The following is a 16,330-nucleotide window of genomic DNA, read 5'->3' as shown; positions in this document are numbered from 1 at the left end:
GTGGATACGAAGCAATTGTCCGTCTGCCGGGATGGTTCGCTGGAGGGAGGGTACGGGGTAGGCACTATTTGCATGGCGGCGGCGGCAGCAGCAGCACGCGCGGTCAGTAGCACTTGGAAGAGCGCGTGTGTGTGTGTGTGTGTGCGCGCGCGTGTGTGTGAGAGAGAGAGAGAGAGATGCATGACTTAACACTCCTTGGATAAATCATCGTCTAATAGACACCTAACAAAATAAACCATCGTCTAATAGACACCTAACAAAATCCAAAAACATTATCGAACAACTGATTGTCCGTGACAACAACAAATCGTTCTTTATGCGGGCAAAAAAACATTCAAACATTAGAAGAATATTAAATAATCGACAAGAAAGTCTACACCTAAACCTCAAGAGAAGTGATTGATACATGAAAGCGTCTGCAAATGATAAATGGAACTTGTAAACATGACTTTAAAATACCATGGCGTGCTAAACGCACCACAACAAATGTCAAAACAAATTTTCTTTTTTTATTAACTACACAACAATCTTCCATAACTTAGTATCATGTGAGCCACAGATTACAAAAAACACTTTGAACAATCAAATTATAACTGTTGAATGCATGGAGTAAATAGATGGAATTATTATTCGTTGCTTTTAACTTATGCTCACATTTATCGTTTGTTTGTGGACATTACATCCTCCACTCAGAACCTCAGTTCATGTAGGATATCCCAAGAAACTAGTAAGGTTTTGCATAGAGGTCGATGCCTCCTATCTGAAACCTAGAATTTGCTTTAACATCTCTGGCTGCTAGGAACCTGAATCTGGAAAAATCAAGGTTCAATGTCAAGAAATTAGCACACGGATAATTAGATAGAAGAACAAGACGCTTTGAAGATAATATACCTAAACGCTTTGGACATGCACTTCTTCTTTACCATAAAGGTTTTCCGCTGAAAACGCCTCTCGAATATCTGAGAATTCTGTTCATCCAACACATTCCAGCTTGAGCCTCCATCTTCGCTTCCTTCCACAATCCTACAGATCAAAATTTGACCACAACACCCTGAGCTCATAACATGATTTTGCTATTTTCTGATGCTGTTTAACTAGTCTATTCATGATGCAAGACCAAGTAGAGTCATTTCATTTAAGTGAATCCTCCACTGGCTTTCCCCACACTATAGGAGATTAGCTTAGCTAATAATAATGATTTCTGATAAAATATCTTTATTTCTGGGAAAACATAAGATACATTAGCAAAACAAGTAAGGATTAGAACATATATCGTATTCTAGTGTTCATCATATGTATGATCCTCACAAAATAAATATGTTCTCTTTCGTCCTTGTTTATCTTGCTTTTTGGACACTGTAGTTGGTGGAGAATTAATGAGTGAAATTTCTTAAACTTCGTAACGCAGAAATTAAAGATTTTTTTTAATTTTTTTGTCTTTTCGCCACTGAAAGATCTCTTGTCTATGTCTTCACTTTCTTACCTTTCACAGAGATAATTGGCGTATAACTAGAAAATTGATAATTATTTAAAACTTTGGTTCAAGGCACTAAATCAGTGTATAATTGGAATAATATTAATGTTCACACCTTCTGCCCTTACAATTATACCATGGTCAGAAAATATGAGTATAAAATCGTGAGTATAGAAGAACATCACAAATGTGTGTGATTCAAAAGATAATGACAGTTGAAAAAGAGAAAAACCAACAAGGATTAGAAGTTCACAAAGAGGGAGAACTAACATCTCAATGCCCTATATAAACAGGTTCGTTTTCCTATATACCAACTTTAATATGCTTCGATAGAGATCAGACCTATCACTGCTGTTTCAGGAATAGTTTGCAAAATAATGGTTTTCTCGAGGAGTCTAGATCCATAAAGTCAAGATTCTGTACCAACTTTAATATGCTTTGATAGAGATCAGATGTATCACTGTTGTTTCAGGAATAGCTTAAAAAATAAAGGTTTTCTCGAGTCTAGATCCACAAAGTCGAGATTCTGGAATTCAAGAACATGAACAAGATACCAGCATATACAGACTATTTCAACAATCAACAGGATATTCAGAAAAAACATAAATGAGAAAAACACAAAGGATCCATAATCGAGATGATGGTGGTGTTCATTGAAATATCGATCAGATTAGATGCAAATTTAAGGACCAAAAGGATTTCCATTGCTCCTGATATAAATTTAAATGGTATCTTAATTAGTCAGACATTATGGTGAATTTAGTACTTCTGTTTGACCATAATCTATATTTATTTGTCGTTGTTTGATTTAAGGGCTTATAATTCTAGATTTCATATATCTTAAATCGATAGAAGTTACAGACAGATAAATCTATCAAAAATTTTCCTAAATGAAATTACATAAATTGCTGAAAATAATACAAAAGAATATTTATCAGACCTCACAATAGTGCAGTGATAGTTCCTAATATCTGATATCAAGATTCTAAAATATGCATGAGGTTCGTAATGTCTGATCTATAACATTCAATTCTCACATCCTCAATTAAAATGACAACAATATAGCAAGCAAACAAGATCATCAATTGGATCCGAGGGATCTGAACTGTGAAACCAGGTAGAAGAGAGATCCCAGTAACCATACTACAGCCAAGCAGGCTATATATTCTATGAGCTGCTTGCATTAAAACACCTGGTTGGATTACTGAACATATGTACCACTCATCCATAACAGTTGAATACTATGTAATTTTTACAATATTAAAAACATATGGAAGTTATCAACCATTGAGCATTAGGACATGATATGAAGTGATATACCTAGTGCCTTCTAGATGCTTGCATATTATATTATAGAATACTACCACAGTTCTATCATTTCAAAGCCATTGTTCAAGATCCTAGTAATAAAAATTACTAATGACAAAACAATCTTTGAGTTTCAATTTTATTAAGGAAAATATAAGATAATAAGCATTAAGTAAGTGAAGTATTCTACCAGTCCATTGGATCTCTTTCTGGAGCATCATTAGCTGATAGCAAATCATATGACTGAAGCTCATACATTTGGTCATCAGAAACTCCATAAATAAGCCAGCATCCTGAAAATTTTGAATGACACAAGAATCGGAATCACTGATAGATAAAGAGAGTTCACAAACGCATTAGCTTGACCAAAACAAGTTTATAAAAGAGAGTTCAGTAGAGTATTTATCTTCAATTGGTGACATGAAAAAGCAACAAATGGTGATACCAATACTCCAATAGAAAACATTAATAATGAAGCAGCAGGTCATCATGCAAAACTTAGAGAGTGACATGTTTGGAATTTCACCGCAAACATTATGCTGGTTTCACCACGAACAGGGACCTTGAAACGTGCTAAAATCTTTCAATAGCAGATCAAAACTATAGGTTTTACAATCAAAACCCAAAACAAACTAAGATAAACAGTAGTTCTGGGTGTCTTCCCAGTTAAATCAGACATAAACATTTGTTTTGTTTGCTTCAAACATGTTTTGACATCACAATACAAGCTACGAGCAACTTAAGAAAAAAATGTCATCCTTATTAGACAACAGTTTTGTCTTTGCAAGGCAAAGAAGATGTCAATTCTGGTTGCCATGAGAAGTGTGATCAGAAACCACATAATATCATTAAAAATAAGCCGAAGAAGGTCAAAGAAAGTGGAAGGATCAAAATGGACTTGCTATGGTGAGATCTCACATCACCTTGTGCACAGTAGTTGGCCTCACACCAATAATGTAAACGGAAAAAAATTATGGACTTCTTGTGTTGTATCTTCTTTGTAAGTTTTGTTGGTATTTTTGACTAAGTTAGCCCTCTCCTTATATTGTAAAAGATTCAGATATCACTGACATTTCTATATAATAGAATTTTCGATAAGAGGTAAAATTAGACCAACATTGTGTAGGAAAAGGAAATACTAAATGGAATAGGTATCACAAAATTGAACCTATCACAGGTTAATAATATATGATTAACCATAAAAAAATGAGAGCAAAACTAGATGCGCATCTCAGACAGGTTGGATTGAGTTAGAGGTTTAACCAAGCCCCAAGCAATCAAGGAACACAACAACCCATGATTCATCCAACTCAATTAGCAATCTGTCATACTTAACCCATGGTCAATCAAACCTTAATGATCAAATATAGTTTGCAATAAGTTTGGCTAGATTAGGTATAGTTGGTTCAGGCTAAGCTGGTTAACAGGCCAATTAACAGATAATCGAGAAAGTAAACATGTTTTAAAGAGGAAGATAATAAAAACAAAATTACAATTCAGAACATTTAAGGCATGAGAACTTTGAGGTATACTAAACTGTAATTGTCTCGAAAAATGAAACTTGTAAATATATATATATATATATATATATATATATATATATATGATGAAGAGATAGATAGCAAAGATTGAGTTCTGGAAATAAATTGGATTGCACTGTCAAACTTTGAACCTTTGGCTCCATTTGGTTCTTCCCATTTGGTTGATAGAATACCATCAAAAGCTGATGTAGCCTGGAATTACCAATAAACATTAGAAAATTCAGAGAGCTAGCAATAAAAAAACTGTTATCAAGTAACTAAAGACGAGAACCAATTTATGTTACTCACAATCCCAAAAGGGAGTTGTTCACCGCTTGCAAGAACTGAGCCAGAAGACAGTCTATTCACTTTCGGGAATTGCACATTTATGGGAAAATCATCATTTCCCTTCATGTTATCCATAATTTCATTAACCACATCCAATGCCACTGGCAAAGCTATAGAAGTTTGAACAGGATCGCCTGATAAAGAAACACAAACATTTCCATTGTTTTCTGACTCTCGTTTCAATGAAATAGCTGACAGCAATCCTTCAATATAGAGCATCATCTTGTCAGAAATCTGAGACTCATTTAGCTCCAAAAGAGACGTCCTGTTTCTGAAGGACTTAGTCTTAAGATTCATCAGCAAGTCTTTTAGCATTTTTAGAACTTCAAGAAAGTTTGCTGGTGAGAGATTTTCAACATTAATTTGAGAGCACAAAAGAGCAAAGGCAGTGTAGATGCCTGTAACATGATCATCTACACATATTCGTACTGGACACGAAGAACAGCTCAATGAGTTACTCTCACTAAAACCACACTCAAGTCTTGCTCTTCGCCATTCTATAGCCCCGCTTTGCCTTCCAGGTAATGATACAGAAGCATCAACTTGAAGATAAACCTCTCTCTCAAGTTCCTCTACTTCTTTCTTGTCAAAATTCTCCAGCACTTGAAGTATTTCAGGTGAATACCCATTACGACACTCTTTTCTTATGGAGGAAAGTACAGAAGCCACAACAGTTTCTGTTGCAAGGATCCGTCTAGCTAAGACCTGAAAATAAGTAACATTGACCAATGATTTCCACAAAGGTAAACAATGATAGCAACTCAAACACCATAAGTTTACCTCGTGCCACTTCCTTGTGTAACGTTTGGTAACATCATAAGTTCCATTTTTGGCAATAGCAATTACATAGTTTAGCTTCTTGTTCCAGCTTTAGGAAAAGCATATATCAGTTATTTGATAATATGATTGATATAATCTTTACTAGAATAAAATCAGCATACCCTTTTTCATACAATAATGGATTATCATATACTCCTTCACATGGATCAAGATGCATCCATCTACATAAAGTCTCATAAATTAGTGACAGAATTAGCATTCAAGCTATCAGATATTTATCACGTCAGATTCAATAAGTCAAAAGCTGCTGACCAAACATAACATTACCTTCCCAAAGAATGAGAAAAGCACTCTGTCCAAACATGATCAGTGAAATCCAATATCTATAAATGAAGCATGAAAAAGGCAAATGAGAAATTTCTTAGAGAAAATAAATTCCTGTTAAGGATGAAAATGAAATTAATCCACTCAACAAGGTTAAGCCCAAAAATGAATCTTCATGAACTTCCTGTATTAATGTCAAGAGACGGATGAAAAGCAAGATAAAATATTGGCAAGGCCATCTTTTGTGCAAAAAAAAGCCCATCTTTTGTGCTACACATTATGTGTGCATTTGATGTAGGGCTTGGCAAGGCCCACGGTCATGACATAGCATTTGATAGCACATGACAACTATGACAGCATGTAGCGGCTTGCTACTGTGGATGACTTGGACAGAACTCTCAGCTCTCATTTACTCTTGTCATGAAGGCATGGGCCGAGTAATCAACAGCATACTTGGTGCCGGTTTAAACAAACAAATCTATGAGATGTGATGGGAAACATGCCCACTTCCTCTCTTTGTTGTAGGGGTCACGCAAGCTTGAGTTGGCAACCGTCGAGCTTGGTGGCCAAACAATGACAAAAACAGAGGGAGGAGAAGGAGATGCTTGCACTGCCCTTCCTTTGTTACAGGATCCAAGGGGTAACTTGGAGTTGGTGAATGGTGGTGCTTAGTGCCAATTTGAACGAAGTAAAGGAGAGGTGGCTGCTAGTAGGTCCACATTTCTCCTCTTCTTCTGTTTGTTGAAAGTACCATGCTATCTCGAGAGAGCAACAACTGTTCTTGGTGTCAAACGACAACTAAGATGGATGACGTGGTCCACAATGATCAAGGCTTGTAGTCAGAGGGGACATGAAGCAAAGAGGGTGACAAGAGATGACCTTCTCAGCTTTGCTGCATTGTTGGCCATGGGCTCAACAGGGTCCATAGTAAAATAAAGAGAAAGGGAAAGTGAGACATTCTAAGTACAGGAAGTTCCTGCCGCTTTCGGTGTTTGCACATGCAAGGCATCATTTCATCAAGAAGTACTGACACTGGTTGACTGAAATACCACAATGAATTAAACTTTAAAATTTGAGGACTTAATTGAGACAAATTGAAGTTCATGAACCAATTTGAATTGATGCTATGGACAAAGAACAACTTGTGTAATATACCCAATACAAAGAGAAAGGAAAGGAACGGAATATAGCTGATAATGGCATCCATCAAGTTGCAGTCTACAAGTAGAATTCAAGTACATCAAAACTAATGTATAAGCATGTAGAATTAATTTTTCACTTTGAGAAACTATCAATGAATGTGGAACTTCCGTCCCTTATAATACAAGCAGCCAACAGGAATCTCATATATAATCAAATGTTAAAAAGTCTGATTCATACAGCAAACACAGTACACAGTGAACACATGGCATTATTATCATACTTGAACAACAAGCTGTCATCAACTAACCAGACGAGCTTCATATCCAAAAGCTCGACAATAGAGTGTAAAACAATTAGCCCATTCCCCACATCGCCCTCTCCTTGTTTGTAGAAGCTGGAAAAAGGATAATAATAGTAATATCAGAGGATGCATTTCCAGTAATCGAATAATTAATTCAAAGAAGCAACTTACCTTTAACGGATCATTGTAGCGTGGAAAACGAGTAATATTCGAGCAAATGTTGCAACTGAAAAATGTTACTCATCAACATAGTATCATAAAGTCATGAAAAGATGTATTTGGATCAACATAACTGTTAAAAAGAAAAGAATATTGATGTCTAGAGTGGATATTAGCAGGAGAGGAACACTCAAGAAACCAAGATTCAAGAAGAATTTCAAGCCTGGAACCTCTGAGATAAGAAAAACCCCTGACAGTGAGTCACCAATTTGAAAAAAATAAGATCATAATGGTTACATTACATTTTATTTCAAAAATCTTAACAAATTGGGGAATGCAATAGAACCACAAAGATCCTACAAAGGTGAAGTAAGAGAGATGAAAATAACAAGGTAAATACTATCAACGTTGGAACATGTGAATTTTAACTGCAGTGGAAAAAACATATACAAAGGATTGCAGTATAAAGGGTATGCCCAATAAGGAGAGCATTAAAGAACTGATTAGTCAATTATGAAAAGGCAAATTATATTTATTCCCTACATTGACAATACCCAAAAGTTAGCAATTAGACTATGCTAGTCTATAGAATTCTCCAATAACAGAGAACAGAGTTTGTCTCCAATATAGTAAAATAAAACATTTCTTGCCCTTAAGTTCAGTCATTTTCAAACCTACATGAAGAATAAGTACAGAAACCAAATGCACAAGGTGTGAACTATACCTAACTAACAAAAAGAGTCGAGACAATTTAATGTGAATAAACTAGTGGCTTATTTAATGTTAAATGGCTGGATTTCAAGTTTAGTATGTTAAGAAAATTGACGCAGAATTTGGTAAAAATTATGCAACAATGCTAATAAATAATTCAAATTTGTTTATAGAAGCTCCTTTACTATTGTCTATCGTCGATACTTCAATCCACTCATTTATCCCTACTGTTATAATTAGTATGGATGTTTTTAAAACTAAATTCTCATGTTCTACACATAAGCCACTTGAGTGATGTGAATTGGAATTTGTTCTTTTTTCCCTGTTGTAATTTATGAGCTCTTTTAAGTTACTTCATTGAATGCACCTTATCACAACCTCATTAAATAAACTCATCATTCTTCTTATAGAAGGCTCCAGTCAATTAGCTCATAATGCACTATCAAATATTCAGATATAAGTTATATCTTTCTTATCTCAAACATTCAAGGTAAATTCTAGCTCCTTAAAAATGATGAGAGAAAACTGATGTCAAGTAAAGCAATAATGCTATAATCAAGATAACAAAAGCTATGATATTATATCAAATCCTAACACTAGATTTGTGCTTCTTTATTGTACCTATAAAGTTCAACACGACGAGCACCAAATTCTATCTCAGAATGATCTGGATTACCCATGCCAATGCTGTTAGTTCCACCACCACATTTATCACAAGGTGGTGAGTTGACCCACCTACAAAAGTAAAGTAAATGAATGGACAGATAAAGCTGACTGACATGGTTGATGAAAATTAATATTACAACTAGGAAAAGTAAATCGTCTTATAAAGTACTCTTCAGATTCCCCTTTTAACCTACTATGGAAGAGATCAATTTTGTCCTAATATGTGACAATTAATTGCAGAAAACATAATTAAAGTAAGAATTAATCACATAGAATATAAAGCACAATGATGAAATTATAAATGAATCACTCATTTTCTCGAAAAAGTTATAAGTATTTCAATATAAAGATAAAAAAATATTTCTAGAGCTAATGACATGCATCCATGAGATTCAAATATCCAACTAGTAATATTTGAAGGACAGAAAGTTGAAAAATATTTGATAAATAATCAAAATTTTAGTGCAAATGGATTGTACAGCATGCTGTGGATCCCAGAACAAGAAGGCGTATAAACATTTCCAAAGAAAGAGAAAATTTTGATAATAGAATTGGTACCATTACCTAAATGACTGTTTGAACCAGAAAAGCAACTGCAGCAAGAATGCATGATCTGTCTCATCTTTTGAAGGTCTCAAAATTCCATCCTATAATTTCCATAGTAAAAATTAAAACAGGAACAGATGTATTCATACATAAAGCATCATCTATACCATCCATTGGAATTGACAGTCAACCTCTAAAGAAAGAATACCAATTGCTGCTTGTTGCAAATTGATGATATGGTAAGCACATTAAGTGCTAAATACAGTTTGCATATGATAGTGTTCCGAGTGAGTATGCAACGGAGATCTAGACAGAAACATTTGACCTTCCAAAGCAGGCAAATCACCTTATGTGGGTCGAATACAGACAGAAACTATGAATAAGTGAGTTTTCAGAAAAAGACATCACAGTACATATAAGGACAAGCATGAAGTAATACTAGTATAAGGATGATAGGAGGCAAGATAAGTGAGCTACTAACTACTATCAAGTTGCGCCAAATAGCAACCATGAAACTCTATCTATTTGCTCTCATGATAAATGAACTTACTAGGCATAATCCCACGGTGATATTTATTAAGCACATATTGGAAAAAGAATGTACTAGGGGACAAGGGATAAACCCCAAACTACACCTCCAAAGACAAGCTTTATAAGCAAAAGGTATAAAAATAAGGTGGGAGAAGTACTTCAGCAACATTAGAACAAAAGAAGAGAATAATGGATGGGAAAAAAAAATTTTAATTTGACCCGATTATGCTACAGCTGATTTAGGGTAAGGTCCATCAAATTTGGATCCCACACGTCGAAATATGTTCCTAAGGACGAGCCTTGATACAACAGCGGATCTGAAGCAGAAATTTCAAGTCAGGTTTGGGTTGGATTTTCAGGTTACTGGGTTCCATCAACAATCCTATTATGGAAAACAAAGGTAGAATTGTTTTCCATGATCAACAAATTGTTTGGAAGAATCTTGTCTAAGTGAATCACTTGTGAGAAAGTTGTTTTTAGATAGTGATATGATGAATATTCTCCACTAATCAGTACTCCATTGTGAAGCCTAGCTAACCAGAAGACAATAAAGTAAGCCAATGAAATGTTTCACATCAGTATAAATCCTAACATAAAACATTCTCCAAATCAGAAATACGATTAGGTCTGTGGGCTATAAATAGGAGCCTATCCATGCATGCAACAAGCTTTTTTACTTCATAAAACCTCAGCAGACCTCCTCTATCTTTTAACATTGCTTCAGACATAAACTAACTTGAGCATCGAAAGGGTCTCAAAAGGCATGTCTTCGACATAAGTTTTGTAGAAAGTGAAAATATCATGAGTAGGATTCCTCGACTCATGTCCGCATCGACTAGGGTCTGAGCCAAGAGATCCAAGTCGGGACATCTTAGTCAAAAGATCTAAGTAAAACCTCACTTAGATGGTTCTTAGAGGCAATTATTCAGAGAAGCAGTCTAGGCCAAATCCATTTCGATATGTTAGATTGATGACCAACTTTGACACCAATATAGAGTTACCAAGAAACCAATAAATTTTTAATGTTTGGGAAGGAATTTAAAATAGTAAACCTTCTTTCTCGTGTGGCATAACTAATACCACTTCCATGAACCAATGTCTCTTCTTTATGATATTTGCAAGTAGAAAAACATTTATAATGCTACAATCCAAAATACTAGATCTGCCCCATGTAAGCAAAGTGATCTTATGTTGACATTTTATAAATCAGATGACCTTGGCTTGTCTTCTAGCAAGGCCCCTGAATGTGAAAATATTTATGTCGCTGACTTTGAAGAATAAGATACAACATAAATCCAAGTGAAGAAGAAACAGAAATCTAATGCATATCCTCCCACCAGCCTCTAGTGAAAACTTTGATTAATGCTGCTCCTCCTACCAGCCTCCAATGAGAACATTGATTATATCCTACTTACATGTGCTTGCACTAAGCCTGTTTAGAGTTCAAACTTCAAAGAATTGTCTTCCATATATTGAATATCACAGGATACTGTTGAACTTTGAAATACATAGACAAATGGAAGAAAAAAGAGTATAAAAAATTGGATCTATGCTTAAAATAGACTCTATACCGCAGCATCTGCTGGAACATCTAGGAAAATATATAAATTTTATAACGCATGGAACAAAGGCGTTGTGATTAGATGAACAGCTATGTGTAGGTTTGATAAAAGATAAAATAAGGAGTTGTTAAACATAATAAGAACATGTGCCAAGGAGGCCAATAGATATTGACATATTATAGTTAGAAGATATAAAACAATTAGTATTAGTGGTACGATAAGAGGGAGAAGGAAACCTGTAAAGTCTTTATTAGAAACTATAAATAAATATTTAAATATTCTTAATTTAACTATGGTTCACCTTACCTATCCGGACCAGTATACTGACCAACCATCGATATGGTACGTACCAATTCGTATTGACGTACTGACACACAATACGATGAGGTGTACCGACAAACCGAAATGTGCCACCTGTACCAATCTCCTATCGGACTGGTACGTGCCGCCCGTATGCTGCAATACAGCGAACCTTGAATTTAATTATGAATATGACTTTTTATATACCTCAATGGCAGCAACCATATAAACCCTAAATAGTCGGGACAATATGGTTTTGTTGTTATTGTTATATGGAAGAAAGGCATATAAATCCCTTAAAAGCTCATAGACTTCACCTGAAGATTTTCTACAAAGAATGAAGTGTTTCATATCTCAGAATAGACATTATTTTGAATCTTTAATATCTGTTTTCTTTTTTCTCTTAATTTACATTCTTCTCATACCCTACAATCACATCCTTAATGAAATAAAGCTCAAAGAAAAAGTTGTCTATCTTGCGTTGTCAAACAAAAAATAAAGGAATTCATAGATTAAAATCTTAGCCCAGTACCAACACGGTCCAGCCTACTGCCACTAGATACAAGTCAACATTATTGGTACCATCAAGACCAAATGATCAGGAGAGAGAGGAGGAGGAGGAAGAAGAGAAAGAGGAGGAACATGTGGCAAACGAGTAAGAGGAGGAAAAGGAGGAATAAGAAGAGATAAAGCAGGAGGATAATGACAAGGAGGCTGATGAGGAGGAGACAGCAATGCATATCAATAGGAGGAAGAGGTGCTGAAATAAACAAGGAGGAGCAGGAGATGGTGATGTGGCATGGAGGAAGAGGCAGCAACTACATGGTGAGGAGGAGGAGGAGGAGGAAGAAGAAGAAGAAAGAGGAGGAAAATGAGGCAAAGAAGTAAGAGAAGGAAAAGGAGGAATAAGAGGAGACAAAGCAGGATGACAATGACAAGGAGGCTGATGAGGAGGCGACAACAATGCATATCAATACAGGCACCTATATCAAGAGGAGGAAGAGGTGCCGAAATAGACAAGGAGGAGCAGGAGATGGTGATGTGGCACGGAGGAAGAAGCAGCGACTAAGTGGTGAGGAGGAGAAGGCGGCAATGACACGACGAGGAGGGAGGAGGATGATAAAGCGATGACATCATAGTGAAGGAGATGACAGAGGAGGGGAGAGAGAGATTGATCAAAAGAAAGAAATAGAGAAAGAGATAACAGTTGTCAGATTTCGATATTAGTTGGTACTAATTTGTTTTTCGGCTTGTAAGCCCTATACAGTAAGCTTACTGCATCATAAGCTTGGTTTTTGGACTGGATGAAGTAAAATCATCACTCCACATATTGGCTGTCGGACCAGTAAATACAAGTTCATACCGATCAGTAAGCACAAGATTTAAGTCCTTGCTAAGAAGAAGTGCAGGAAAAGTTGAAATAAATGACAAGAAATTTCAGATAATTAAAAGTTGTTCATATCTTTCTTCAATTATACAACAACATGTCTTAGAAAATCAAAGTGAGATAGTTAAACATGAAAAGGAGAATGTGTATTAATTTGTGATAAATTGATGCCCCTAAGATTCAAAAGAGAGGAAGAGCAATAGAGGGAGAAAAGATAATTTTGTATATGGATCCCAATATTTCATATATCTGCAACAAGATTTCCTTTTGTTACCTTTGGCTTGTAGATAAATAAAGCTAACACACCAACAAAACAGAGAAAGAAAGATCTAAGGCATTAGTGAAAAGGACAAACGGTCAAATAAACCTCATGTTCATCAAATTAAAGTGAATGATAAATAATAGTTTTTCTCCAATTGTGTATCCAAATTGGGATTTCCAACAAATTCAAATTCAAACTAAGGGAACTAATTGGTAAAACTTTCCTTTGTTATAAAATTATAATCCCATAAAATCCTATAAATAGACAATCTAAGACCACCTGTGCCCAATTCTAATGATTTAATAACTCTCTCAAGTCTCAACATCTAAAACTGCCAAAATATGTTTCAAAATTTCCCATAATTTAGAATAGCATATTGTCCCAACTACGTACTGATATACCAATATGTTGCAATATCGACCTTATTTCAACATCAAAATAATACTCCAATATTATAATTTAGGCATACTGATTAGTACTACCATGCACTAGACCAAAACTGTTTAAAAACTTATATTGGACCGAGATTTTGCACAGTGAAAACAAAGACTCTTACAGAGAACAACCATTAAAAATGATGACTAAGATACATCCATAATTGCCAACTTGTTCCAAAGGGTTTCAATTAGTGGATTCTCTTAAAACATTGCGAAGTTCATAGTGGATTCTCTTAAAAAACAAATTTCTACCACAGCTCAATTAGTAGGATTCATTCAACAAATTGCCATCTGTTCCTCCTTAAGCTCTTTAAGACTGCCAAGTAGGTGTCGACAGAACCCAAAACTTTTTTTTTCCTCATGGTCGCAACCATACACGAGGACCAGTTCTTTGCAAGGGTTTCAACTTTCAAGCATCCGATTGCAAGCAGCTGAATCCAACCTGACACACCCATCCTCCATAACAAGACCAAAGCATCTGCGACCCCAAGGCACCAGATCCTTAAATGATCACGATTCAAGATACCTCGAACATGTCTCATCCCAGACTCAGTTAACATCTATCTAAACTAGTAGTCATTTATCCTCATCAATTCATCTAGTTAAGAACCAGAGTATACTTATGAACATCTTCCATGTTAGATGGCTGACATAGGAATTTGCTTCTTTATCATTTGTGCTTCATGAAATTAATAGTGGTTGGGTCTAGGCCAATTATTTCTAAATCATGAACTAGCTTCTCTGAAGCCAGAAAATCATAACCATGCCCTAAGTCCTTCTCTCCAGCTAAATATCAAACTCTGCAGGTAATTATTGTTGATGACATGTATGTTCATCAGAGCATCCCAACTATTATTATTTTTCTTCTTTAATATCCCTTCTTTTAGTGACATCGGAGCTAATTTGTGCTTATGAGGGCCAAACGCTAGAAATATACACATACAAAGATATTTCTGGTTGTACCTTGGCCAAACTGACTAATGCCTTCTCCTCAACTTCATCGATGGGAACCGTCTTCCGAGCAGCATCTTGGCGGTGTGGATCCTCATACTACGTTTATCCAAACACTAGCATCACCAATTAGCACTCTAGAAAGAGATATACGTGTATCAAGAAACGAGACAACATTTCAAGATCTCAAACCGACCATGAGAACCTGCTGGACATATGACCGGACCCTCTGCTCGAACTCTCTTCCATCACCTGTGGCAGCATACTGCTGGAGCAAAAGTGCCTCCTCCTCGGCCTGAAAGACAGAAAGGAAAAGGAACACAATTGAACATTCGGTAATCCTTTCCTAATCAATTATTCCTTCATATTAGAAAGGGAAGGTAGAAAAGAAGAAAACCTGCAACATACGTGCCAATTCTTCGTCGGATTTCTCAACCTCGGCGGCTCTTGCCTTCTCCCCTTCTTCTTGAATGGACACCAACCGGAGTTTATCAGTAATGGACTCGAGATCCGACTCATCCGTGACAACATGTTCCCCATCCTCCACCAAGATCTTGCGTGGGCAACACGGTACAAGTTCAATCAGCTGTACCCTAATCTCGGCTTACAAAAGGACGCAACTGGGAGAGAGAGAGAGAGAGAGAGGAGATAATACCCTTTGATCCTCCGGTGGCACGGAGGTCAGCGAGAATATCTGGTACTGAAGGACCTGATAGTAAACAGAAGATGAGAATCGGCGAGAAGACCACAAAAAAAACGTTGAGCTAGACAAAAGATCTCAAAGGAAGAAGAAGAAGAAAGAGGAAATCTCACTTCGAATCCGAAGTCGGTGTCGCACTCGACGGGGAATTGCGCGTCGTTGTGACGGACGACGAAGTTGCGAGCGACCATTGCTTCTCTCTATCGAATCTCTCCCTACTCTCGATGCCTTGCTTTGCTTGGATGCGAAGGAAGAAACCCACTTCGATCTTGTTGGTATTGATCCCAACGGGGGAGGGAGAGGCGGCGGAGGGCGAATCAGCGTGGGCTTGATTATGGTGGATCGATTTTTGACTTCCATCTCACTTTTAATCTTATTTTACATAGCTCAACACGGCATCGGATGGGAGAAAGAGAGACAACAGTTGGGGGACGGGGGATGAATAATAATAATAATAATAATAATAATAATAATAATAATAATAATAATAATATATTATTATTATTATTATTATTATTATTATTAAGAATATCATAAATAATAATTATTTAGGATTAATTATATAATTTTTTTATCATCCCTAAAAAGTTATATGTTTGATTCAATTTAGAATATTTAAATTTTTGTTTATAATTTTTATTAAATTATTTTTAGAACCTTCCCTATTTCTTCTCGTATCAATAATATTAATTATTTTATCTCTTTTGAATATTACGTTCGGATGTCTCATTAGTGTATGTTCATATCATCTTAAATAATTTTTTTTATCTTATCATTTATGGAAGCGATACATAGTTGTTCACGATTATAGTTTTTTTTTTCCTTATCTTTTCTAATAACTTCACATATCCATCTTAATATTCTCATCTCGATAAGATAATTTTTTTATATTTTTTAATTAATTACTTAACATTAACATT

The 16,330-nt window shown here is 35.7% G+C and overlaps 1 protein-coding gene across 2 annotated transcripts; it reads right to left on the bottom strand.

Annotated features, from left to right (window-relative positions):
* Window positions 1–487: 487 nt before the first annotated feature.
* On the bottom strand, window positions 488–15,765 carry LOC103982116 (peptide-N(4)-(N-acetyl-beta-glucosaminyl)asparagine amidase). 2 transcript variants are annotated; one of them, XM_009398932.3, is made up of 17 exons: window positions 15,524–15,765; window positions 15,366–15,419; window positions 15,108–15,263; window positions 14,907–15,005; window positions 14,723–14,809; window positions 9,299–9,381; window positions 8,690–8,803; window positions 7,370–7,424; window positions 7,205–7,291; window positions 5,758–5,813; window positions 5,592–5,651; window positions 5,431–5,518; window positions 4,612–5,355; window positions 4,455–4,515; window positions 2,973–3,075; window positions 892–1,023; window positions 488–809 (listed from the first exon to the last, which is right to left on the bottom strand). In XM_009398932.3, exons 1-17 carry the CDS (start codon window positions 15,599–15,601, stop codon window positions 725–727), a joined length of 2,142 nt encoding a protein of 713 aa, XP_009397207.2. In that variant the 5' UTR covers window positions 15,602–15,765; the 3' UTR covers window positions 488–724. The 2 variants fall into 2 exon arrangements, with proteins under 2 accessions (XP_009397207.2, XP_009397208.2); XM_009398933.3 differs by having other exon boundaries at window positions 15,119–15,263; window positions 15,524–15,610.
* Between the last annotated feature and the right edge of the window lie 565 nt (window positions 15,766–16,330).

The sequence above is a fragment of the Musa acuminata genome, chromosome BXJ1-4 (assembly GCF_036884655.1).
Source record: "Musa acuminata AAA Group cultivar baxijiao chromosome BXJ1-4, Cavendish_Baxijiao_AAA, whole genome shotgun sequence".
NCBI lineage: Eukaryota > Viridiplantae > Streptophyta > Magnoliopsida > Zingiberales > Musaceae > Musa > Musa acuminata.
The sequence above is the reverse complement of the archived record's forward strand: the minus strand, read 5'-3'. Positions and strand labels throughout refer to the sequence as shown.

Coding starts and splice junctions, on each gene's coding strand:
- LOC103982116 (XM_009398932.3), bottom strand. CDS start 15,601: ATGGTCGCTCGCAACTTCGTCGTCCGTCACAACGACGCGCAATTCCCC. Junction 8,804..9,298: donor TGGTTCAAACAGTCATTTAG/GTAATGGTACCA, acceptor TTACTTTTGTAG/GTGGGTCAACTCACCACCTT. Junction 5,814..7,204: donor TTGGATATGAAGCTCGTCTG/GTTAGTTGATGA, acceptor CTTCATTTATAG/ATATTGGATTTCACTGATCA.